This window comes from Stenella coeruleoalba (assembly GCF_951394435.1).
Source record: "Stenella coeruleoalba genome assembly, chromosome: 8".
In the NCBI taxonomy this organism is placed as follows: domain Eukaryota; kingdom Metazoa; phylum Chordata; class Mammalia; order Artiodactyla; family Delphinidae; genus Stenella; species Stenella coeruleoalba.
Genome location: NC_137154.1, coordinates 6,876,073 through 6,899,297, shown reverse-complemented (window position 1 = coordinate 6,899,297; position 23,225 = coordinate 6,876,073). Strand labels below are relative to the sequence as shown.

At 62.8% G+C, this 23,225-nt stretch overlaps 1 protein-coding gene across 7 annotated transcripts; it reads left to right on the top strand.

The window, feature by feature from the left end:
• Positions 1–74: 74 nt before the first annotated feature.
• On the top strand, positions 75–22,719 carry PCNX3 (pecanex 3). Of its 7 annotated transcripts, none has more exons than XM_079928670.1 (35): positions 75–941; positions 1,417–1,496; positions 1,734–1,833; positions 1,957–1,996; positions 2,098–2,193; positions 2,418–3,545; positions 4,053–4,176; positions 4,259–4,437; positions 4,651–4,741; positions 5,123–5,258; positions 6,483–6,643; positions 7,445–7,598; positions 7,894–7,926; positions 8,203–8,374; positions 8,478–8,588; positions 8,940–9,031; positions 9,197–9,306; positions 9,487–9,592; positions 9,692–9,784; positions 9,958–10,108; positions 11,259–11,403; positions 11,755–11,932; positions 12,681–12,789; positions 12,950–13,079; positions 13,494–13,552; positions 13,652–13,867; positions 14,512–14,765; positions 18,499–18,729; positions 18,896–18,999; positions 19,308–19,455; positions 19,543–19,773; positions 19,848–20,122; positions 21,038–21,171; positions 21,259–21,557; positions 21,634–22,718. In XM_079928670.1, exons 1-35 carry the CDS (start codon positions 789–791, stop codon positions 21,826–21,828), a joined length of 6,018 nt encoding a protein of 2,005 aa, XP_079784796.1. In that variant the 5' UTR covers positions 75–788; the 3' UTR covers positions 21,829–22,718. The 7 variants fall into 7 exon arrangements, with proteins under 7 accessions (XP_079784796.1, XP_079784795.1, XP_079784792.1 ...); XM_079928669.1 differs by having other exon boundaries at positions 1,309–1,496; positions 1,734–1,767; XM_079928666.1 differs by having other exon boundaries at positions 1,309–1,496; positions 4,262–4,437.
• The last annotated feature ends 506 nt before the right edge of the window (positions 22,720–23,225 follow it).

The window sequence follows — 23,225 nt, the reverse complement described above, 5'->3', positions numbered from 1 at the left end:
TAACTCCGCCGTTACTCGATGGCCCCTCAACCATCCCTTGGGTTCCGCCCAGTGGTCTCCGCTAGATTGGCAACGTTTAGGTGTGCGCATGCGCCCAAGCGCTTCTGCCTTTCGGACCGTCCCTTCCCTTAGACCTGAACTTTGCGCACGCCCAAAGGACTCTCCCGCTTCTTAGCGCTCCACCACTTCCCTGCGCTTGCGCATTCAAGCCGCCAGGTTTTCCTTTTCCGGGTCCCAACTGGGCTCGTTGGGCGCATGCGCCACTGCAGGTTGGCGGCTCGCGGCTCCTTTTTCCGGCCTCCCCCTTGGGCCGGCTCCCGCAGAAGCGGGGCGAGCGCGGAGCCCAAAACGAGTGACCTGTGACCCCGGAAGTGGACCTCAGGGTACCAGGGCTTTCCCCGGGCCGGAACCGAGGGAGCCGTCGCCTGCACCCCCAGAGCATCCACCCCACGCCCACCTCTGGATGCCGCCGACGGGTGCCCGGCCCTTGCCCTGCGCCTGCCTGCCGGCCCGGCCCTTGGGAGCAGATCTGGGCCGGGGGTGGGGGCCCGGACCCCGCCTCTGATGCGTCTCCACCCCCGCGCCTGGGTCTCGCACCGCTGACTGCCCGGGCCGGCCCCGCCCCCTGCTCGCACCCTAGCCCCACCGACCTCTCTTCTCCGCTGGGGGAGGTCATGGCGTGAGCGCGAGGCCGGGCCCCGGGGCCCTCGGGCGCCACGCGGGGCATGGGCCGGGGGCCGCCCCCATGAGGGTCCCGGGAGGAGGGCGCGCGCAGCAGCGGCGGGGCCATGGGGTCGCAGGTATTGCAGATCCTGCGCCAGGGGGTGTGGGCTTCGCTCACCGGCGGTTGGTTCTTCGACCCGCACCAGAGCACCTTCTCCAACTGCTTCCACCTCTATGTCTGGATCTTCCTGCTCACCTTTCCTTTCTTGCTGTACATGGTGAGACGCTGCCGCCACCTGTAACTCCCGCCGGGGAAAGGGAGGGCAGATGTCACGGAGGGGTGCAACCTGGCAGGGATTCTGGGCTGTGGCTTAGGCACTAGGATGTAGGAAGAGGACTCAGTGCAGAGTTTGGAGTGTGTGGAGGAGAGACCAAAATTTTCTGGCCTGGGTGACCTTGAGACCCTCACTTCGTTTCTTTCCAGTTAGAAGACAGGGCCCTCCGGCAGGGCTTTCTTACTAGTTGTGTGCAGGGGCGATGAAGTCCTGTTGTGAATTTGTGAATCCTAGCTTTGACTGTGGCGTTAGGTCCACCCCACGGGGGCAGGGCTGTGTGAAGAGGGACCTGACTTGCTGCCACCTCCAGGTCCTGCCCCCCAGCTTGATGGTGGCTGGTGTGTACTGCCTTGTGGTGGCTGTCATCTTCGCTGCCATCAAGACTGTGAACTATCGGCTGCATGCTATGTTCGACCAGGGCGAGATTGTGGAGAAGCGCAGCTCTACCATGGGGGAGCCAGAGGAAGAGCCTGCCCAGGGGGACGGCAGTCTGCCCAGGTGGGGCGAGGCAGGGCCTGTGTTGGAAATGGAGGGTCCTTGGTGCCTGGGCCTGAGCGCTGGAGGATGGAGAAGGGGCTTAGGGAACATTGGGTCCAAGAACGGTTGAACGTTCTATGGTTGGCCCTGGATTCATCAGGGGGATCTTTGTGGAGAGTAGAGCGATGGGGATGTTGGGAGAAGTAGTATATGAAGAGGGAGGGTTAGCTGAAAGCTACTGTTCTTTTCCACTGCTAGGGATCCTGGAGTGGAAATGACAGTATTTCGAAAAGTGAGTTCCACACCCCCCGTACGCTGTAGTTCTCAGCATTCCGTGTTTGGCTTCAACCAGGTCTCGGTGAGTGGTCCTGGCCCTCTCCCTTCCCCACTCCTCTCCTGAGAGCCTGTCCCCAACATGGGTATGTCCTGAACCTACTTTTTGCCCTGTTTGCTCCTTCGTACTTTTTTTTCTATTGCTCAGGAGTTGCTGCCCCGGATGGAGGACTCTGGGCCCCTCAGAGGTAGGTGGCTGCTGTTCAGAGCTGAAGGTGGTGGTGTGGAGTAGGGGATGGCGCGTGGAGGCCTTGAGGTCCTGCTGACGCCTCTGGGGCTGTGGTTGCAGACATCAAGGAGCTGGTGCGGGAGCAGGGCAGCAACAACGTGATCATGACCTCTGCCGATCGAGAGATGCTGAAGCTAAGCTCACAGGAGAAGCTGAGTGAGTGGGCATGTTGGCGAGAGCCTGGGGAGAAGACTAGCTGTCTTGTCTTTGAGTCACCCCAACTTTTACTTCCCTGGGCTCTCTGTGTTCTCTCAGATTGGATCTCCTCAGTGTCTTGCCCCACTGGGTTCTCAGAAAGTGGGGCCATAGGACCCCTTCAGCCACCGGTCCCTTTTGTAGAATGCCATTCTGTCGTCTTCTGTCTTCTTGTGTTCTGATAGTTGGAGACCTCCCCCAGACGCCTCCAGGGGCTGCCCCAGACCCATCTCTCCCCAGCACGGACTCCTCAGAACGTTCTCCCCTGGCTGGAGATGGCGCCCCCTGGAGTGGGAGCAGCGTGGCTGACACTCCCATGAGCCCCCTGCTGAAGGGGAGCCTCAGCCAGGAGCTGAGCAAGAGCTTCCTGACGCTGACCCGGCCCGACCGGGCCCTGGTGAGGACCAGCAGTCGACGGGAACACCGCCGCGGAGCGAGCGGCTACCAGCCCCTGGACCGGCGGGGCTCGGGTGAGCCCACACCCCAGAAAGCCGGCTCCTCAGATTCCTGCTTCAGTGGCACTGACAGGGAAACGTTGAGCAGCTTCAAGAGCGAGAAGACCAACTCGACCCACCTGGACAGCCCCCCCGGTGGGCAAGCCCCCGAGGGCAGCGACACAGACCCACCCTCGGAGGCAGAGCTGCCCGCTTCACCAGATGCTGGGGTCCCGTCAGATGACACACTGCGTTCCTTTGACACAGTCGTAGGAGCAGGGACGCCTCCGGGCCCGGCTGAGCCGCTCCTCGTTGTACGGCCCAAGGACTTGGCCCTGCTGCGGCCTAGCAAACGGCGGCCACCTGTGAGAAGACACTCCCCCGCTGGCCGTGCCCCTCGGCGGCCGCTGCTGGAAGGCGGGGGCTTCTTCGAGGACGATGACACCAGCGAGGGCAGTGAACTGAGCCCGGCCTCCAGCCTCCGGTCCCAGCGCCGCTACAGCAGCGACAGCTCCTCGTCCACTTCCTGCTATTCCCCTGAGAGTTCTCGGGGTGCGGCGGGGGGGCCCCGGAAACGACGGGCCCCCCACGGGGCTGAGGAGGGGACGGCTGTGCCTCCCAAGCGGCCCTATGGAACCCAGCGGACGCCTAGTACCGCCAGCGCCAAAACGCACGCCCGCGTGCTGAGCATGGACGGGGCAGGGGGTGATGGCCTGAGGGGCCCCCTGGCTGGCTCCAAGGCTGAGCTGGAGGTCCAGGCGGGGGTGGAGCTGGCAGCCGGTGAGCCCGCTGTGCTGCCCGCCGAGGCCCGCCGGGGACCTGCGGCCAACCAGCCTGGCTGGCGGGGGGAGCTGCAGGAGGATGGTGCTGTGGGGGGAGGTGAGTGCCGGCTCCAGAGCTGGGGGGAGGCGAGCTCGGTAGGGACGTGGGTTTGGGCCAGGGGCAGCTGGAGTGGACCTGGTCAGCCTCTGTCTCAGGCAGCAGATGGACAAGGACGCAGCGACCTAGTGACGTTGGCTGCCGGGCGCCTCAGATGAGCAAGGCTGGAGTGGTGAGGAGATCGAGGCAGAGACCTCAGGCACCTGGCTCCAGGTCCTGCAGGTAGCACCTGGGCCTCTGCTCTTTGAGGACTCTGAGGAGCCACGCTCATCCTCCCGGGTCGCCAGTGGGGCAGAGCAGATCATGTCCTTGTTTCTGCATGTGGAAACTGAGGCCCGCGTGGTTAGGTGACCTGGCTGGGCCACAGAGGCGGGATGCGGTTGGACTAGGCCTGACCTTTAGCTCCATCCATGCAGGGGCATCTGTCTCCCCCCCTCCCCCAACCCTCCCTCAGGCTCTGTCCAAGCCTCTGTCACTTATGCTCGGGGGGCCTCTCTCTCTGGTCAGCTGCCGAGGAGACTGGCAAGCGGGACCGCTCAAGCAGTGTGAGGCGGGCACAGGCCATCCGGAGGCGTCACAATGCCGGCAGCAACCCTACCCCCCCCGCCTCGCTCATGGGCTCGCCGCCCAGGTGAGCACCTGCCGGCTGCTTGGACGGGAGTGGGGGCCGGCTGGCTCTAAGGGGTGCTGACCATGAGCCGACCCCTCCCCAGCAGCCTGCAGGAAGCTCAACGGGGCCGGGCTGCCTCCCATTCCCGGGCGCTGACGCTGCCCTCTGCCCTGCACTTCGCCTCCTCGCTGCTGCTCACTCGGGCCGGCGCCAACGTGCACGAGGCCTGCACCTTTGACGACACTTCCGAGGGTGCTGTGCACTACTTCTATGACGAGAGCGGTGAGCCCCTCCCCCGGTCCGTGGCCAAGCCTCTTTCTCTTCCGCTGAGGGTCGTGGTCCCAGCAGCTGTGCTCTTGGTGCCCAGGGGCTGGGCTGCCATCCAGGGGAACCCAGCAGAGGGTTTTCCTCACTTGATGGCCCTGGTGCCCACGTGGGTTGGGCCTCGGTGCTCCTGTCCCTGACAGGCTGCCGTGTCCCACACTTGTGCCCCAGGCGTGCGGCGTTCCTACACCTTTGGCCTGGCTGGAGGCGGCTACGAGAACCCTGTAGGGCAGCAGGGGGAGCAGGCAGCCAATGGTGCCTGGTGAGTCTCCAAGCTTGGGCTCTCCCGACCCAGCAGCCAATGGGCTGCCATTTCTGGGGAATTTTCTGTCTTCCTTCTTTGGGCTGGGCAGGGGCAGCTCAGACCTCTAGGAGGAGAGGAGGGTGGGCGGCGGTGAAGGGTGGACCTGCAGGGATCCCTGAGGTCTCTGGTTCCTCAGCACTTCCAAGCAGGAGGCTTCCAGGGTCTTCCAGGACCTGGGAGGGAGGCACTTCTGCCACCTGACTCCTCTGGACACCCCTGCGCTCCTGGGTATTGGAGCAGCTCCCTTGGGCCCCCAGTCATGGCCTGGCCTTGGCCTCGACCCCATTCCAGTCCCAGCCTCACCCACAGCCCCGACCCTCACGGCTGCTGTTCCCACAGGGACCGCCACTCGCATTCCTCCAGCTTCCACTCGGCTGATGTCCCAGAGGCGACAGGTGGCTTGAACCTGCTACAGCCGCGGCCCGTGGTCCTGCAGGGCATGCAGGTGCGCCGAGTGCCCCTGGAGATCCCAGAGGTGAGGAGCCAGCATCGGGGAAGGAGTTGCAGGGGGTGGGGTACAGACCACCAAGCATCCACCCAGGCACCAGGAGGGACAGGTCACCCTGAGTGAGGGCTCCAGGGGCCCTGAGATAGCTGTCTTGACCTTTGATGGCCAGCACAGGGTGCACAGGTCCTGGACCTGAATGGCTCAAGGAGTCGCTTATTCATTTACTCGTTCAACGTACATGCCTGGAATAGTTTTGTTTGCCCTGGAGGGGCCCACAGTTAGTGGGGACGGTGGGTGCTAGCAGTGGCACTTGCAGAAGGGGCGGTTGAGCTCGCCTGGCAGTGGCAGTGCTGCCTCCTGTGCTGGGCGCCTGACGTGGGGTGTCTTGAGGCATGCTGTTCGAGCTTGTCCGTCTCAGCAGAGCTAGCAAGAGCGCCACCTTTCGTTCCTGAAAGCGTCCTGACGTGGGCAATAACCGATGTGGTTGGCCAGGGAATAACAGAAGTACTAGGGATGTATGAGACACAGACTCAGAGTTAAACGACAGTCGTGAAAGTAGCACCCACACACCCAGGGCCACAGAGAGGCACGGGCAGCGCCCAGAAGCCCCACGTGCCCCTTCCTGATGCGATTATTCTCCTGACGGTCACGTGGGATAGCAGTGTTATCCTTCCACAGCCGAGGGTCTCCACCAGAGGCAGGGGCCCTGCTGCTGGGCTCTCCAGAGCCCAGCACAGGGACAGGCTCGTAGTTGTATCCCGTAAACACTTGTTGAATTAAAGACACGAGAAGCCCAAAGAGGTTAAGTAGTTGGTCCAGGGCCTCGCAGTGCTGGCACCGGCACCGAGGCCCGTCCTCAGGGCTGGCGCTCCGTGTGCTCCAGGGTAGGGGGTCTGAGTGACCCTGAGGGCTCTGTCTGGGAGGAGGGTAGTGTTTGTGCTGGCTCCTGAAGGATAAGGTGGATTTCTCTGAGCCCAGGAAGAGACGGGAGATGCTGCCTGAGTGGGGAAGACAGACGCAGGAGCTAGTAATCCTGGCGTCCAGCAGCCCTGGAAGCCCCCACGGCCACTGAGCCCCGTCCTGGGAAGCTGTAGGAAGGAGTAGGCCCTTGGATGGAGGGTCAGGGCAGGCCGCGGGGCTGCTGCATGGTGGGGACTTCCTGTGGTGACCAGCCAGTGTGTGCTGGGGGGTGGCAGTGGACCACGGGGGCGGGGGGTGCGGGGCTGATGGCCGCGGCCATGGGGGCCGCAGTTTGACCTGCTGGACCAGGACTCCCTGCACGAATCCCAGGAGCAGACACTGATGGAGGAGGCGCCGCCCCGGGCCCAGCACAGCTACAAGTACTGGCTTCTTCCCGGCCGCTGGACCTCTGTGCGCTACGAGCGGCTCGCCCTGCTGGCCCTGCTGGACCGGTGAGCACCCACCCCCTCATCCCCCAGTCCTTGATCGTCCCTGGCCCCTGGCCTTCCAGACTCTGAACGTGTGGAGGCTGTCATGGCAACAGAGAACCCACCTGCTGGGGTCGCTGAGGGTGTGTGGAGAGCTGGAGTCTGCAGTGGGGTTTCTTCAGGTGCTTCTGGGTGCAGAGGGGCGGCCGAGGGGGTGGTGCTCTGGTCGCTCCTCTCCCAGAGCTTTGCTGGAGACGTTGATCCTGTTCAATGTGTCGTTTTTTATTTGCTTCTGGGTGAGTGTCAAGTAAATTGAATCCTGTACCCTGAAAGAGCTAACGAACCATCTGTCTTAGCTTTCCGTGTTTTCGGGAGGAAACTGAGGCCCAGAAAGCGAGAGAGATCAGATGGCGTTTGTTGTCGGGGTGGATGGTTTGGGCCTGGAACCTGTCCCGGCTCCCTGTGTTCTGGGTTTCTCCCGGCGCTGTGACCGGTGTTTGGGGGGCATCGTCTGTGTGCGTAGCATAGCGAGTGGGAGCCGGAGATGGGCAGATGCCAGAGTGGCGGCACCTGAGGCCTCAGGGTCTGGAGGGGGCAAAGACTGGGATCGGGCTGCGGGGTAGCAGTGGAGTGGCTTCCTGGAGCGGGTGCCGCCTGGCCCTGGCCCTGAGAGGGCATAGCTTCACATACTCAGGATGGCGGCTGGCGTGGACACCGGCCTGGACATGGGCCTCTGTGGCTGGCTCCTGTTTCCCCCATCCCCTAACCCCATGCCCCACCAGCAGGTGAGGAGGTGGGTGTGCTCTGACCCTGCTGTCTCTCCAGGACTCGGGGGCTGGTGGAGAACATTCTCGGTGTCGGTCTGAGCAGCCTCGTCGCCTTCCTGGGCTACCTGCTTTTGCTCAAGGGCTTCTTCACCGACATCTGGGTCTTCCAGTTCTGCCTGGTCATCGCCTCCTGCCAGTATTCCCTGCTGAAGGTCAGGCCTGGCTTCCTGGGTCTCTTCCCTGCCATCTCTTCCCAGATGCACCCCCCTTCCCAGGACCCCTCTTGAGCGGGTTGAGCTCGAAACCCGCTCGAAAGCAGTTAAGATGCTTCAGATCCCCTGTAGCCACCCCCCATCCTACAAATGAGAGAACTGAAGCTCAGGATGGTTCAGGGGCCTGCCCTGGTCATTCATAAGGGCCCAGAAGTGGAATCAAACAGATCCTGGGGCCTCTGACCCTCCCGTGGGCGCTGGCTCTCATCACCAATGTCGCTCTTGTCTCTTCCAGAGTGTCCAGCCTGACGCAGCATCCCCCATGCACGTGAGTACCAGCAGAGCAGCACCTTTCCCCGCCAGGCTCAGGCCTGGGTCCTGGGCGGGACTGAGACCAGGTGGGGAGGGGGTCGGGTGGGGGAGAGGCAGGGCTCCCTCAACCACCCCCATCACCCCTAGCTCCTTGGTCCTTCTGCCCCCAGCATGCCAAGCTTTCTATCTTGGACCCAGGGCCAGGCACGGGACACATGAGCGTGCGTGTGTGCACGTACAAGTAGGGTGTTCAGTGGGGGAGGCCTGGCTCCTCACAGGCCCCCCTCCCCAGGGCCACAACTGGGTGATCGCATACAGCCGGCCTGTCTACTTCTGCATCTGTTGTCTGCTCATCTGGCTGCTGGACGCCCTGGCCTCAGCTCAGCCTTTCCCACCCGTCTCCCTCTACGGCCTCACGCTCTTCTCCGCCTCCTTCTTCTTCTGCGCCCGTGATGTAGCCACTGGTAAGGCCGGGCAGGGTTGAGGTTGCCCAGGGAGCGAGGCCCCAGGGGTGGGCCGAGGGGCAGCCTGCAGGCTGACCGGGCCTCCGCTTCCCCTCCCCGCCAGTGTTCACCTTGTGCTTCCCGTTCGTCTTCCTCCTGGGCCTCCTGCCCCAGGTGAACACCTGTCTCATGTACCTGCTGGAGCAGATAGATATGCACGGCTTTGGGGGCACAGGTATGGGGCCCATGGGTGGCTCGGGGGTGTGGGGGCCGTGCGGGGCCCAGGAGGGGCTGTGGATTGTGGCTGCGGCTCTGGCCGCTCACTGAGCCTTCTCCCGCGGCGACATGGTGGATTCTGAGAGCCCATCTCTTCCCCTCCCCTCCCCTCCCCTCCTGACTCCTCCGCAGGCAAGTGGTTTAAACCCAAGAATGCCAGGGGTTCCGAAGGCCTCTCCGGGCTGGGGGGAGCCGAGAACAGTGGGCTGGGGACGGGGTCTGGGGGAGTTGAGGGGCAGCGGGGGGCAGTGGGGTGGGCGGCCGGCAGGTGGGAGCTGGGCTTTACTAAAGGCTGTCGCTCACCTCGCAGCCGCCACCAGCCCCCTCACTGCGGTCTTCAGCCTCTCGCGCAGCTTGCTGGCTGCTGCCCTGCTCTACGGCTTCTGCCTCGGAGCCATCAAGGTAGGGAAGCCCAGGGGGTTGGTGGCGGGCATACTGGAGCCCAGGGCGTTGTTGGGACAGGGCTGTGAACTGGGCTCAGCAGTGGCTTCTCCCACGGTTGGGGGACCGCCCTCCGCCACCACGCTTATCCTCATCCCCTCTGACCAGCATGGGTTCTCTTCCCAGACTCCTTGGCCAGAACAGCACGTCCCCGTCCTTTTCTCTGTCTTCTGTGGCCTCCTGGTGGCGCTGTCCTACCACCTAAGCCGGCAGAGCAGTGACCCCACCGTGCTCTGGTGGGTGCCCGCATGTACCTGTCCGTGTGCGCACGTGTATACGTGTTTGCGTGCGTCTGTGCGTGTGTGTCTGTGCATGTGCCTGTCACCACCTGACATGGCAGGGGTTGGGGGGGGTGTCTGTGGGAGGAGGGGCAGCCTCCCCAGACCCAGGCCCCTGACTCTTCTCATGCCCCCCAGGTCTCTGATCCGGAGCAGGCTCTTCCCTGAGCTGGAGGAGCGGAGCTTGGAGACGGCCCGCGCCGAGCCCCCAGACCCACTGCCAGACAAGATGCGTCAGTCAGTGGTGAGGACCGGCAGTGTCAGGGTCTAGTCTTGGGGTGCGGGGGTGTGGTCAGCCACTGGGTGGCGGGGACACCCAAGCTGGTGTTTCCTGACCCTGCAGCGCGAGGTCCTGCACTCTGACCTGGTGATGTGTGTGGTGATTGCTGTGCTCACCTTTGCCATCAGCGCCAGCACTGTCTTCATTGCCCTGAAGGTTCGTGTGCCGCAGGCCACCCCTCCCCCTCCCCCACCTCAGTTTCCGCCCCTGAGGGCCTGGGCAGCCGTGGCCTCACGTCCTTCTCTGCCCCTGGCTGACCTGCACCAGGTGGCTCCGTGGCCCTGTGGCCTGGTTCCCTTGGCTGAGCCTTCCGCCTCTCCCTCTTGCAGTCCGTGCTGGGTTTTGTGTTGTATGCGCTGGCTGGGGCCGTGGGCTTCTTCACCCATTACCTGCTGCCGCAACTCCGCAAACAGCTGCCCTGGTTCTGCCTGTCACAGCCCGTGCTGAAGCCGCTGGAGTACAGCCAGTATGAAGTGCGCGGTGAGTGCCCCCCGCCCCGGGCTGGGACCCCTCCACCCCTCCTGCCCTGATTTCCAAGTGGACCTGCAGCCTGATGGTAGCACAGGCCTCGCAGCTCAGAGTGCCAGCAGGGGGCAGCCTCTGTCCACGCCTCCCCGTCCGCTCTGGCACTGGCCCTGCGGCCCCTTCACTGCCCTCTGTACCCGCTCCTGCGCCCGCATCAGCCCATGCCTCACTTTCACCCTGCCTGCTTTGCCCTTTTCCTACCTGCCTCGCAGTCTCTGAGGAGATGGGAGAAGTAGAACTCCAGGACCTTAAAGGGACACGTTGTCGAGAATTACAAGCTGGCTACCAACGCACTACATCAGCCTGGCATGCGTTTTTATTTGGATTCTGCAACACAAACACCCCTGAGCCTATATTTAAACACCTGGATTTGTTTACTCTTTTTTTTTTCTTTAATATTTATTTGCGTATTATTTTGGCTGCTCCGGGTCTTAGTTGCGGCACACGGGATCTTCATTGCGGCTTGTGGGATCTTTAGTTGCAGCATGCAGACTCTTAGTTGCGGCATGCATGTGGGATCTAGTTACCCGACCAGGGATCAAACCTGGGCCCCCTGCATTGGGAGCGCAGAGTCTTACCCACTGGACCGACAGGGAAGGCCATAAACATCTGGATTTGTTATGCAAAGGTTCACGTGCCTTTGTTTTCATAGACAATGAAGGATTTTGCCCACTGGGCCAGCATCTCCATGTGGCTGAAGTCAGCTCGAGTGGCAGGGGCCCCTTCAGAAGGGCCCTGAGGCTGAGGATCACTGTGCACTTGGGCCTCACCCTGCCCGCCCTGGCTCCGGTGGGCACCTGGGGTGTCGTCATCAGCCTTTATTTCACAGACAGCCGACTGGGCAGAGCACCTGCCCTGAGCCCCCAACACACCCGACCTGGGCCTCATCGGCCTCATTGCCCTCATCTGGGCTGCCAGAGATCAACCACCTGCCCCGCAACCGCTCAGAGTCTTTAGGGACCCAGAATGCCACATCCCCACGTCCTGGGGTGTGCCGTCTGTCCAGGTTCCTTTGGAGAGCACACCTATCCTGCCCCGTGGTTGGAGGGGAATGCGGAGGACCCGGTGCTAGACAGCAGTCCCACCTTTCCACCTTCCGTTGCAGGTGCTGCCCAGGTGATGTGGTTTGAGAAGCTGTACGCCAGCCTGCAGTGTGTGGAGAAGTACCTCATCTACCCTGCTGTGGTGCTCAACGCCCTCACAGTGGACGCCCACACGGTCGTCAGCCACCCGGACAAGTTCTGTCTCTAGTGAGGACCGCCAGCCCCCTGCCATCCCACTGTCTACATCTCCGTGTGACACAGGGGGAAACTGAGGCCCAGAGAGGGAAGGACACCTGCCTCAGTTGCCCAGCAAGCTTAAGTAGGCCCCCAGCTCCTGACACCCTTTCCGGTGAAGCAGCTGCCTCTTCAAGAGCAGATGTGTCTCTCCAGTGTGTCTGAAGGGGGTGACCTCTTTAGAGAGCAGAGATGAAGAGGCACCGGCCCAGAAGAGCAGGGGCCTGCCCAGCAGAGCCCAGGCCAGGGCCAGCAAGGGATGGGCACCCACACCCACCGTGCCGAGTCTCCGCCCAGTGCCTAACGCCCACCCCTCGCCCACAGCTGCCGGGCGCTGCTGATGACCGTGGCTGGGCTGAAGCTGCTGCGCTCAGCTTTCTGCTGCCCACCCCAGCAGTACCTGACCCTGGCCTTCACTGTCCTGCTGTTCCACTTCGACTACCCGCGCCTCTCCCAGGGCTTCCTGCTCGACTACTTCCTCATGTCCCTGCTCTGCAGCAAGGTGAGACTGTGCAGCAAGACTCCAGGCTGTGCAGCGGGAGCAGGCCTCTCGTGCCTCAGTGCGGGAGACCTTCCCCAGCCCATGTTAGCCACACTGGGGGCCTTCGCAGCGGCTCCTGGCGGGGCAGCGAGCATGCTGAGGTTTAAAGTGGGTAAGTGATTTGCCTCAGGTCTCCTGGAGCATTGGTGGTCAGCTGGGATTTGAAAAGGACCGTTCCCCGGCTCTGTGCTGGAGTCTGCAGTGGTGCCTGCAGGGCGACCCCAGCGCAGGCCTGAGCTTTCAGCTCACTCATGTGGGCGTTCTAGTCTGGTTTCTGGCCTGGCCCAGGATGGTGGCGATCCAGACTGTGTCCCCCTCTGAGGGCAGGGCCTGTGACTGGCTCTTAACTCTTGGTACCACAGTTGAGGCCCAGCCTCATCGCTGAGAGTGGCGTGGCCTGAGCAAGTCTGCTCTACCTTCTCGAATCTCAGTTTTCCCATCTGAGAAATGGGACAGCAGTAGGGGGCTCCCGGAGTGGTTCTATGAATTAAATGGCTAACGCCCCCTTGGTTGCTTTGTCTGGAGCTGCTGATGGTATCGGGGGCTTCGAGGCAGGTCCAGAGTGTAAGAGCTGGGAGTGATCTTGAGCTTGACTCCCATGTAGGCAGCAAGTGGCGTAGCCCCAAGGCTCTGAGTGGGTACTTGGTGGACCCCCCCCCTCTGTGAGTGATCTGCGTATCTTTTACCTTCCCCCCTTCCAACCCTGCAGCTGTGGGACCTGCTGTACAAGCTGCGTTTTGTGCTGACCTACATCGCGCCCTGGCAGATCACGTGGGGCTCGGCTTTCCACGCTTTTGCCCAGCCATTCGCCGTGCCACGTACCCAGCCTGCCGCCTGCTGCCTGGGCGCGGGTGTGCAGGGAGGACCGTGGCCTGGATGGGGCTGGGGGCCGCCAGGCGGGTTGGCACGGGGTGGGGGGCTAGTGAGGGAGGCCGGGGAGGGTCCTGCGTGCCTGCCACCTCCTTGACTCGTGCCCAGACTCGGCCATGCTGTTCGTTCAGGCCCTGCTCTCCGCGCTCTTCTCCACGCCGCTCAACCCCCTGCTGGGTAGCGCCGTCTTCATCATGTCCTACGCGCGGCCCCTCAAGTTCTGGGAGCGCGACTACAAGTGAGTCTCGTGGGCCACAGAAGCGAGTGCCGGGGGCGTCCCTGAGAGGGACTTGACAGGGGAGCGGGATGGCTGCACCGGGGGGCAGGTTGCTGGGAGACAGGAAGGAGTTTGGAGCCCAGGCTGGGTGGGGTGCCGTGGGCTTCGGCGAGGTGGCTGACCCAAACGAGGCAAAACTCGAGCCAGGCCGAGGCCTCAGGCTCACACCCTGCTTCCTGGCTGTGTGGTCCCGGGTGAGTCCCCTCATGTCCCTGAGCCTCAGCCTCCCCCTCTGTCACGGGGCTGTCATGGCATCTGCCTCGGGGTGCAGGGGTGCGGGTTCGGGGGGGAGGTGCTTGGGGCTGGCGGCAGCAGTCGTTAGCCCTGGGCAGCGTTGCCCTCTCGGCCACCCGTGGTGTCGCTCTCTCTGAACAGCACTAAACGTGTGGATCATTCCAACACCCGCCTGGTCACGCAGCTGGACCGGAACCCTGGTGTGTACCCGCCATCGGGGGCTTTCGGGCGGGGCCTTCCTGGAGGGAGCCTTGCTCACGTGTCACGGTGTCCATCTGTCCGTCCATTCTGGGTTCCAGGAGCTGATGACAACAACCTCAACTCGATCTTCTACGAGCACTTGACTCGCTCGCTGCAGCACACGCTGTGTGGGGACCTGGTGCTGGGCCGCTGGGGCAACTACGGCCCCGGCGACTGCTTTGTTCTGGCCTCCGACTACCTCAACGCCCTGGTGCACCTCATCGAGGTGGGCAATGGCCTCGTCACCTTCCAGCTGCGTGGCCTCGAGTTCCGGGGTGAGTCGCGGGGCCGAGTTTGACAGCGTGTCGGGGCTGGACTCTAGCCCTGCTCTGCTCCGGTTTGCTGGGGCCCTTGAGCAAGGGGCTCTCCCCGCCGGGCCTGGGTTTCCTAGTCCGAGCAGTGAGGTGGCAGGCTCTCTCCGGCCCAGCCCCGTCCCTGCCCTGACTGTGGCAGGTCTGTAGCGACCAGGCTGCTCTGATGAAAGCTCGGACCTGGAGCTTCCGCTGGCCTGCTCTGCGGTCTCAGGCCAGGACCAGGTGGGGGGCCACACGTAAGCCCTGGTGAGTGAGCCGGCTCCTTGCCCTCAGGAAGCTGTGCCTGGAAGATGCCAGCTTCAGAGGGGCTCACAGATGCACAGGGGCTCTAGGCACAGCTCGGGAGCAACACGAGCCTGCGCTTCAGTCTTTGCGTCTATAGATGAGGGACCGGACCCTGTCCCCTCCCCCCAACGCTCAACGCCCCAGTTCCACCCATCGCGGCCACTGGGAGTCAGGAGGAGAAAGGGGCTCGTTTGTTAATTGGTTCACTTAATAATGGTTACTTGCGTCGCATCTCGGGGAGGTGCCTGGGCACTGTCTGGGGAGGAGGTAGGCTGGGGTGTCACTGTGGCCCCCTGACTGGAGCCCCCCCTTCCCCGCAGGTACGTACTGCCAGCAGCGTGAGGTGGAGGCCATCACAGAGGGCGTGGAGGAGGATGAGGGCTGCTGCTGCTGCGAGCCTGGCCACCTGCCGAGGGTCCTGTCCTTCAATGCCGCCTTCGGGCAGCGCTGGCTGGCCTGGGAAGTGACGGCCAGCAAGTACGTGCTGGAGGGCTACAGCATCAGCGACAACAACGCTGCCTCCATGCTGCAGGTCTTCGACCTCCGCAAGATCCTCATCACCTACTACGTCAGGGTATGGGGGCAGGTGGCTGGGGGGCGGGTCCCCGCCGGTGACTGCCCACTGGCCAGGAGCATCCCGAAGGCCATCTTCTGGATCCCTGGGGGAAGCAGAGGCCTCAGAGAGTTTAATCAGCCTCCAAAGTGTCAGTGTGGGACAGCGGGCCTCAGAGGCCCATGTGACTCTCTGACGGTGGGGAGCCCGGGGCGGCGGGCCCCCTGTCACCCTCCTCCAGGAGGCTCACGTGGGGCGGTGAGTCCTGGGGGCCGGTGGGCAGCACGTGCACAGATCCTCTCTCTGGGACGGGCATTGCTGATGCCAGCCTTCAAGACCACCAGCCCCGCCCCACGCCCCCGCAGTACAGAGTGACGATAACAGGAGCAGCGGTGGCGGGAACGACAGTCGTAGGAGCAGCCGCCAAGCAGCGGTGCTCACTGAGGGCTGGGCTCTGCCAGGCACCTCTCCTGGGCTGCGTGGAGCCCGCCACACCCTCCAGGAGAGGTCCCGCTGCCTCAGGTGCGGACAGCGACTTGCCTGAGGCCCTAGAATCAGGAGAAAGTGCCAGAGCTAGGCTTAGCCCAGGCCTGGTCCTCGCTGTCTCAGCCTGGGCACGCCAAGCCAGGCCTGGTCCTCGCTGTCTCAGCCTGGGCACGCCAAGCCAGGCCTGAGGGTCTCGAGGCCTATGGTGATGTGGCAGGGGGTTGGTGAGGCACGGTGTGGGGTCCGAAGGCAGCCGTGGATTGGGTTCTGGGAAGCTTAAAGTATCGCCTTCTTTGCTGTGCCTGTCAACCCCCTTGAGAAGTGGGGATTCTCGCAGTTCTGTGAGGTGGCAGGGATGATGAGGGCGCTACAGGAGTGGGGTGAGTAGGGGCTCATAGGTCCCCTCACGCTCTCTTAGCATCTTCCCTGGGGCTTGTCGTGGGCCCAGACGGGGTGGCCTGTTGGAGTCCAGGTGAGCCTGCCCACCTGAGGTTCTCTCTAGGGCAGTCCTGTGCATCCCCTAGCTGTCCTTCACTGCCAGTGGGCACCCCATCTGTGTCGCTTGTCAGAGAAACTGCACTTTCTCTGCTGTGGATGTTTCCACCTGTCCACTCCTAGGGAAGGGCTTGTGAGCCTGCCCCATACTTATCGTCACCAAGAAAGAGGCTGTGGTCCAGAAAAAGGCATTCCCAGCCGCAGGTCACCCAGGGGTTACGGTCCTGTCCACCTTCCTCTCCCCGTCTCCTGAGAGGTGCTCCTGCCCAGGTCTCCCCACTTCCTCCCTCTCGGCCAGTGTAGGCTTCTCGTGGCGGTGCAGCAGACCCCAGCCAGGCCCCCGGCTAGCAGGCTGAGATGAGCGCCGCCCCTGTCCAGCTTCTTGAGGGGAAGGCGACTTGCCGCAGCTGCCTCAAAGGCTGGGCAGAATCACGGCCGTGTGGAGGCGCCTGGAGGACCCAGGGAAGGCTCTGCCCAGGATGGAGTGTGGGCTGAAGTTTGGAAGGATGAATGGGGGCTGCTGAGGCGGGGCCTGGGGGGAGGCAGGTGTGCAGGGCAGCCCCACGGGCCTGGGGCAGTTCAGGGATGTGTCCCATCCAGCCCTGGGCTTGGCAGACCAGGCGGAGCCTTCCTGTGCCGATTTAGCCCCCCTTGGCGCCTCCTACCCCTTGTCCTTCGTGGAAGTCACTGAGTGCAGTTGCGTGAGAGATTCAGTGCAACTCCTGTGGCCACGGAGACACTGGCCCTCACATCCACCTGCAGCCAAGCCTTGGGGTACTCTTAGCATTTCCAAGCCCAGGCACGTTCATTCTGCTGTTTGATTCTTTTTTTTTTTTTTTTGCGGTACGCGGGCCTCTCACTGTTGTGGCCTCTCCCGTTGCGGAGCACAGGCTCCGGACGCGCAGGCTCAGCGGCCATGGCTCACGGGCCCAGCTGCTCCGCAGCATGTGGGATCTTCCCGGGCCAGGGCACGAACCCGTGTCCCCTGCATCAGCAGGCGGACTCCCAACTGCTGCGCCACCAGGGAAGCCCCTGTTTGATTCTCTTAGTAACTCTTGGAAGAGGCAAGGTCAGTGTAACAGGTCCCTTTCACAGTTGAGAAAACTGAGGCTCACAGACCCATCCTTGCAGTTAGGTGGGATGAAGGCAGAAAAGGTGCCGCAGTCGTGATGCTTATGAGGATTCAGTGAGCTGCCCCATGTGAGACACGGAGCAGAGCCACTGAGCTGCCAGCAAATGCTTGCAGGCGGGCGCTGTTACTCCTGAGAACCACCCTCAGGGCTGGGCCCCAGGATTGCTGGTTCCGTAGAACACCACGTGGTTGTGCAAGTGAATGGAGCACTTCTGTGTGCCAGGCCAGCTCCTCCCCCAGTCCCCAAAGTTTTTTTTTCTGGTTCTTCTTGGGGGCTGCGGAGATGCCCTCTGAGCAAGAAGGTCAGTCTGGAGCCAGTCTGCCTGGAGCCCAAGCTGCCCCACAGCCCTCCTGCCCCCATTCACCCCGTTAGGCTCCTGGTGCCCCTTCCTCTTGGTAAGGGGGCCACCCAGCCTTCCCCAGACTGCCCACTCACCTGCCACAGCCGAGGCAATGCTGGGGCCAGGCTCCCAGCTACCAGGCAAGCTGCTGTATGCCGGGAACCGAACTGGTGAGGCTCCACCTATAGCCATGGCCTCCAGGTGTCCCCACCGTCACCACCCAGGGAGCTTTCTGAGGCCCTTGGCTCTTCCTGGCTTGTACTGTGGCCGTTTTGCCCAGGCTCTTAGCCTTTCCATGTCCTACCAGAGCCACCCTGCTGGACTCCCGTACTGCCTAGGTGCCCTCTGTTCATGGCCAGCTGCGCCAGCCTCCCCAGCTCTGGACTTCCCACCCTTTCCCCAGGCAGAAGCCCATCCCGTTGGCTCCATCCCAGGGCAGCACACAGAATCCCAGTAACCTCACTGGCTGCCAGCTGCCGGCCTCACACTGCCCATCCATGCTGGCTGTGTCAGCTGCCTGCTTCCAAGAGCTCCTCTGCATTTGCCCAAACCCCTGCTTAGAAGCCAGCAGAATCTCTTAAAGGGTCCAGGAGCCCCGGACTTTGGGCACAGATGCCGTGCCTCTGGCTTTTTTCTGAGGGGAAGCCCTGTGGCCGTCACACTTAAGCTGCCTCAAGGGGCCCAAGACCTAGGGGCACTTAGGCCCCACTGGCCTGCAGGCAGCCCCACGACCTTAGGCTGACCTTCCGGGGCCTCTGAGGTCTGGATGCCGCAGCATCGTGGTATTGTGGTGCTGGCCAGCTCACCCTGCCCTGCTGTGTAATTGCGGGCAAGTCTGTCGTCCGTCTGGGCCTCAGTTCCCCTTACAAACAGGGCAGGAGGGAAGGGCAAGCGTCCGAGCACTTGCCACAGTGCACCACCCTCCAGGGGATGCTCCGTGAGGAGGACTGCTTTCTGTCAGCTTTCCCCTTCCCCCTCCCTGGCCGAGAGAAGGGCAGCAGACTTGCCTGTGGGTCTTCAGGGAGCTGAGATGGGACACAGGATGGGCGTCCCGGGAAGCTGACTTCAGCTCAGTCTAAGGGAGAAACCTTTTTTTTTTTGGCCACTCCGCATGCCTTCTGGGGTCCTGATTCCCTGACCCGAGATCGAACCCCTGGCTTTGGCAGAGAAAGCATGGAGCCCTAATCACTGGACCGCCAGGGAATTCCCGCGGAGAAGCCTCTTCACCCTGACGCTGTCTCCTTCAGTGGCCGGGGCAAGGGCGCTCCCCCAGGCACTGACCCCAGCCCTCTCCTCCCAGAGCATCATCTACTATGTGAGCCGCTCGCCAAAGCTGGACGCCTGGCTGAGCCACGAGGGCATCGCGACAGCCCTGCGTCCTGTGCGGGCACCTGGCTATGCTGACTCAGACCCCACCTTCTCACTGAGCGTGGATGAGGACTACGACCTTCGCCTCTCTGGCCTCTCGCTGCCCTCCTTCTGCGCCGTGCACCTGGAGTGGATCCAGTACTGCGCTTCTCGGCGCGGCCAGGTCCGGCCACCGCTACCCTGGGGTTGCCTTCTCCCCTCGGCCTCCCCCTTCCCCATGCAGGTTCTTCTCACCCTCAGCCTCCCTTGGCCTGGGCCCCAGCCCCCACCCCAGGTTCCCTGTCCTAGGTCTGAGCTGGGCTCTGGGGACGGGGGTCCTTGTGCCGCAGCCTGTGGACCAGGATTGGAACTCGCCGCTGGTCACGCTGTGTTTTGGCCTGTGTGTGCTGGGCCGCCGGGCCCTGGGGACAGCTTCGCACAGCATGTCGGCCAGGTGAGTGCCCGCAAGTCCAGCCGGGCCTGTCGCTCTCCCCTCCTCTACCTCCATGAAGAGCTCTGGGCCTCTGGCCTCAGCCCCCAGGGGCCGCATCAGTCCTTCCTTCAGTGGCTCTTTTATCCATGGTGACTTCGCCTGCTCCTCACCGCCCTGTGAGGGACATGGGCAGAGGTTGACCTCGTCAAGATGGCGAAACCAAGGCCCAGCATAAAGAGCCGACTCCGCTCTGACCACTGCACATAGAGGCAGAGCTCAGGAAGCCAGGAGCCCCCTGTGCATTCACCTCCCCCCCTCCTCTTCCCCAGCCTGGAGCCCTTCCTCTACGGCCTGCACGCCCTGTTTAAGGGGGACTTCCGTATCACCTCCCCGCGCGACGAGTGGGTCTTTGCCGACATGGACCTGCTTCACCGCGTGGTGGCACCTGGGGTTCGCATGGCCCTCAAGCTTCACCAGGTAGGGAGAGGTGTGCCCAGGCAGGGTGGGGCGAGGTCTCTGCCCAGGCCAGGGGCCGCCGGCCTCAGCCCTCCGTCCTCCCCGCAGGACCACTTCACGTCCCCAGATGAGTATGAGGAGCCGGCCGCTCTGTATGATGCCATCGCAGCCAACGAGGAGCGGCTGGTCATCTCACACGAAGGCGACCCGGCCTGGCGCAGCGCCATCCTCAGCAACACGCCCTCGCTCTTGGCGCTGCGGCACGTCTTGGACGACGCCTCCGACGAGTACAAGATCATCATGCTCAACCGGCGCCACCTCAGCTTCCGTGTCATCAAGGTGGGGACGGCCGCTCGCCCGACCCGGCCCCCTTCCTGGCGCGGCCTCCTGACCCCCGCGTGTGGCCTCCGCAGGTGAACCGCGAGTGCGTGCGCGGCCTGTGGGCTGGGCAGCAGCAGGAGCTGGTGTTCCTGCGCAACCGCAACCCCGAGCGAGGCAGCATCCAGAACGCCAAGCAGGCGCTCCGCAACATGATCAACTCCTCCTGCGACCAGCCGCTGGGCTACCCCATCTACGTGTCGCCCCTCACCACCTCGCTGGCCGGCAGCCACCCCCAGCTGCGGGCATTGTGGGGCGGCCCCATCAGCCTGGGCGCCATCGCCCGCTGGCTTCTGCGCAGCTGGGAGAGGTGAGCTCCGACCCCCCGCCTCTAGCCCGCAAGGCCGGGGTCACGGGGCAGGAAGCCGGGGCTCGGAGAGAGGAAGCGGCTCTCTCTGGGGTCTGACTGAGGAAGTGCTGGAGCCAGGATTGAGCCCCGAGAGCTGACCCCTTCCCCGAGCTGACCCCTTCCCCGAGCTGACCCAACCGCACACCCCGCCCCCTCAGCCAGAGCTGAATGTGGCCTTTAGCCTGAAGCACCGTTGATGATGCTTCCCTTTTTTTTTTTTTAAGGTTTATTTATTTATTTTATTTGTCTTTGGCTGTGTCGGGTCTTAGTTGTGGCACGTGCGATCTTCGTTGAGGAATGCGGGATCTTTTGTTGCAGTGTGTGGGCTTCTCTCTAGTTGTGGCGAGCGGGTTTTTCTTCTCTAGTTGTGACGCGCAGGCTCCGGGGCCCATGGGCTCTGTAGTTTGCGGCACTCGGGCTCTAGTTGAGGCGCGCGAGCTCAGTAGTTGTGGCACATGGGCTTAGTCGCCCTGCGGCATGTGGGATCTTAGTTCCCTGACCAGGGATCGAACCCGTGTCCCCTGCGTTGTAAGGTGGAATCTTTACTACTGGACCATCAGGGGAGTCCCCGATAAGCCCTCCCTTAAAAGCCCTGTAGGGACTTCCCTGGTGGTTCGGTGGTTAAGACTCTGTGCTTCCGCTGCAGGCGGTGCGGGTTCGATCCCTGGTCAGGGAATTAAGATCCCACATGCCACGCAGTACAGCCTTAAGGGGAAAAAAAAAAAAGCCCTGTGAAGCAGATGGCAAAAACCTTTTAGAAATAGGACTCTGGGTTCTGATATGGTAGGTGACCTGTCTTGGGTTGGGGACTTGTGCTTGTGAGGTCTTTGTATCTCCCACCCCCTACCAACCTCTTGTCCGCCTCCCATCCCCCAGGCTTCATAAGGGCTGTGGTGCCGGCTGCAACAGCGGCGGGAACGTGGATGACTCGGACTGTGGTGGAGGCGGAGGCTTGACCTCCCTCAGCAATAACCCCCCCTTGGCACACCCCACACCTGAGAACACAGCAGGTGAGCAGGCAGGGCCGCGCTGAACCGCTGAGTGGAGAGGGCAGCCTAGCCGACTGAAGTCTCTGCCCTCTTATCTGTCTCCCACAGGCGGTGGTGACCAGCCCCTCCCACCAGGCCCTGCCTGGGGCCCGAGGCCCTCCCTGAGTGGCTCTGGTGATGGGCGCCCCCCTCCTCTGCTGCAGTGGCCACCCCCTCGGCTCCCTGGACCATCCCCCGCTTCTCCTGCCCCCACTGAGGGTCCCAGGCCCTCAAGGCCCCCTGGCCCTGGCCTCCTTAGTTCTGAGGGTCCCAGTGGGAAGTGGAGCCTGGGGGGTCGGAAGGGGCTAGGGGGATCCGAGGGGGAGCCAGCCTCAGGGAGCCCTAAAGGAAGCACCCCCAAATCTCAGGTACGGTTCTTATGGGAAGGTCGGGTCCTGGGCAGCTCAGGTCTGCTCTCCTACCAACCTATCTCCCCTCCCTCAGGTGCCCCTAGACCTCAGCCTCAGTCCGGACATCAGCACCGATGCCTCGCCCCCCAGAGCAGTGCAGGATATTCCGTGCTTGGACAGCAGTGCTCCTGAGAGTGGCACGCCCACTGGGGCCCTGGGCGACTGGCCTGCCCCCGCTGAAGAGCGTGAGAGCCCAGCTGCCCAGCCCCTGCTGGAGCATCAGTACTGAGTGGCCTGGTGCCCTCTGGGTCCCAGCCCAGGATTCAGAAACTTGGACCCCCAGCCTTTGGCCCTTTCTGCTGGACCACAGAACTGAGTGGCTTTGGCTCCCACATGTGAACCCTGACCTCTGGCTGCCTTAGCCAGAGCACCAGAACTGAGTATCCCAGACCTCTGACCTTGGCCCCTGATCTCTCATCCTAATTCAGGGCCTGGGCTCCCCAAACTGAGGCAGGCAGCCTCCCAGCTGGGCCCTAAGAGCCAAACCCATGGGCTGGTCCTGCTTCAAGCCCATGGCCAGGACTGACTTGGCCCCTCGGCCTGCACTGCCTGCTGGGGTAGCCCCTTGGCCTTGGACTTGGGGCTGAAATGTGGGGAGGGGGGTTTCTTTTTCTTTTTTTTCTTTTTCTTTTTTTTTTTCGTGCTTCGGAGACACCAGAATTAATAACACTATTTTTGATTTTGGTTGGTAGTTTCTTCTTCCATCTGGGGGTGTTTGGGTGGAGGGTATATGAGCACAGAGAGGGGAATGGGCTATGATGAAGATCAAGGTTAGACCAGGGTGGGGTTCAAGTAGGACTGGATCCTCTTTCTCACAAGGCTGTTGCCTTTTCTATCCTTGATCTGAGGTTTGCAGTTGTTCCGTTTCTCACACCCAAGTGTTCAAAGACTCCTAGCTCCAGTGGCAGGTTCCTACAATTGTTAGCCTTGACCTTGGCCAAAGCCTTTCTCTGAACCTCAGTTTCTCCAGTTATAAGTAAGAGATGATACCTGTCTAAGGTGTTCTAAGAATACACGAGAGCGTGTGTAGGGCAGGGCCCAGTGCTTACGAGCAGAGTGCTTGTAAATAGCGGCACTTCCTGAGCACTTGCTCTGTTCCGGGATGGAGCTGAGCACTAGTTGTCCCGGTCTAGCCCTCCCAGTTGGTTTGGAAGGCAGGTACATTTGTTCCTGTTTCTCAGCCAAGGACTGGAGGCCCGACAGTTTACTGGGCTGGGCCGGGCCTGTCGTGGGGCAGCCGTTCAGACTGCCCGCCGCCAGGCTTCCAGTCCCCGCCCGCTGCGCTTCCCGCCGACGGAGACTCCCGGGCCGGCCCAGCCCCCTCGCTGCAGTTCCGCCCCCGGCATAGCCCCGCCCCCAGGCGGAGCCGGCGCCCGGAGCTGTAGCGGGAGAGGAGGCAGCTGGACCCCATCGCGGGAGGAGGCGGCAGAGGTACCGGCGGGAGAGGGGGGAGCGGAGGCACCGCGGTCGGGCGGAACAGGGAAGAAAGTGGCCTGGCGTGGGCCCGGGTGGTGTGTGGGTGGGAGGGGTCCTCGCCGCGTTCGCCGTCTGCACGCTCCCAACCTCCCGTTGGGCTCCAATCTCAAGTCAGCACGTCCAGTCCCCTGCCTCTGGCCGGTGCTGCCC

Bases quoted from the DNA above. Each gene is read 5' to 3' on its own strand.
- PCNX3 (XM_079928664.1), top strand. From the start codon at position 789: ATGGGGTCGCAGGTATTGCAGATCCTGCGCCAGGGGGTGTGGGCTTCG. The intron at 19,000-19,307 runs GTGAGTGCCCGC...CCTCTTCCCCAG, and splicing joins TCGCACAGCATGTCGGCCAG to CCTGGAGCCCTTCCTCTACG. The intron at 21,558-21,633 runs GTACGGTTCTTA...CCCCTCCCTCAG, and splicing joins GAAGCACCCCCAAATCTCAG to GTGCCCCTAGACCTCAGCCT.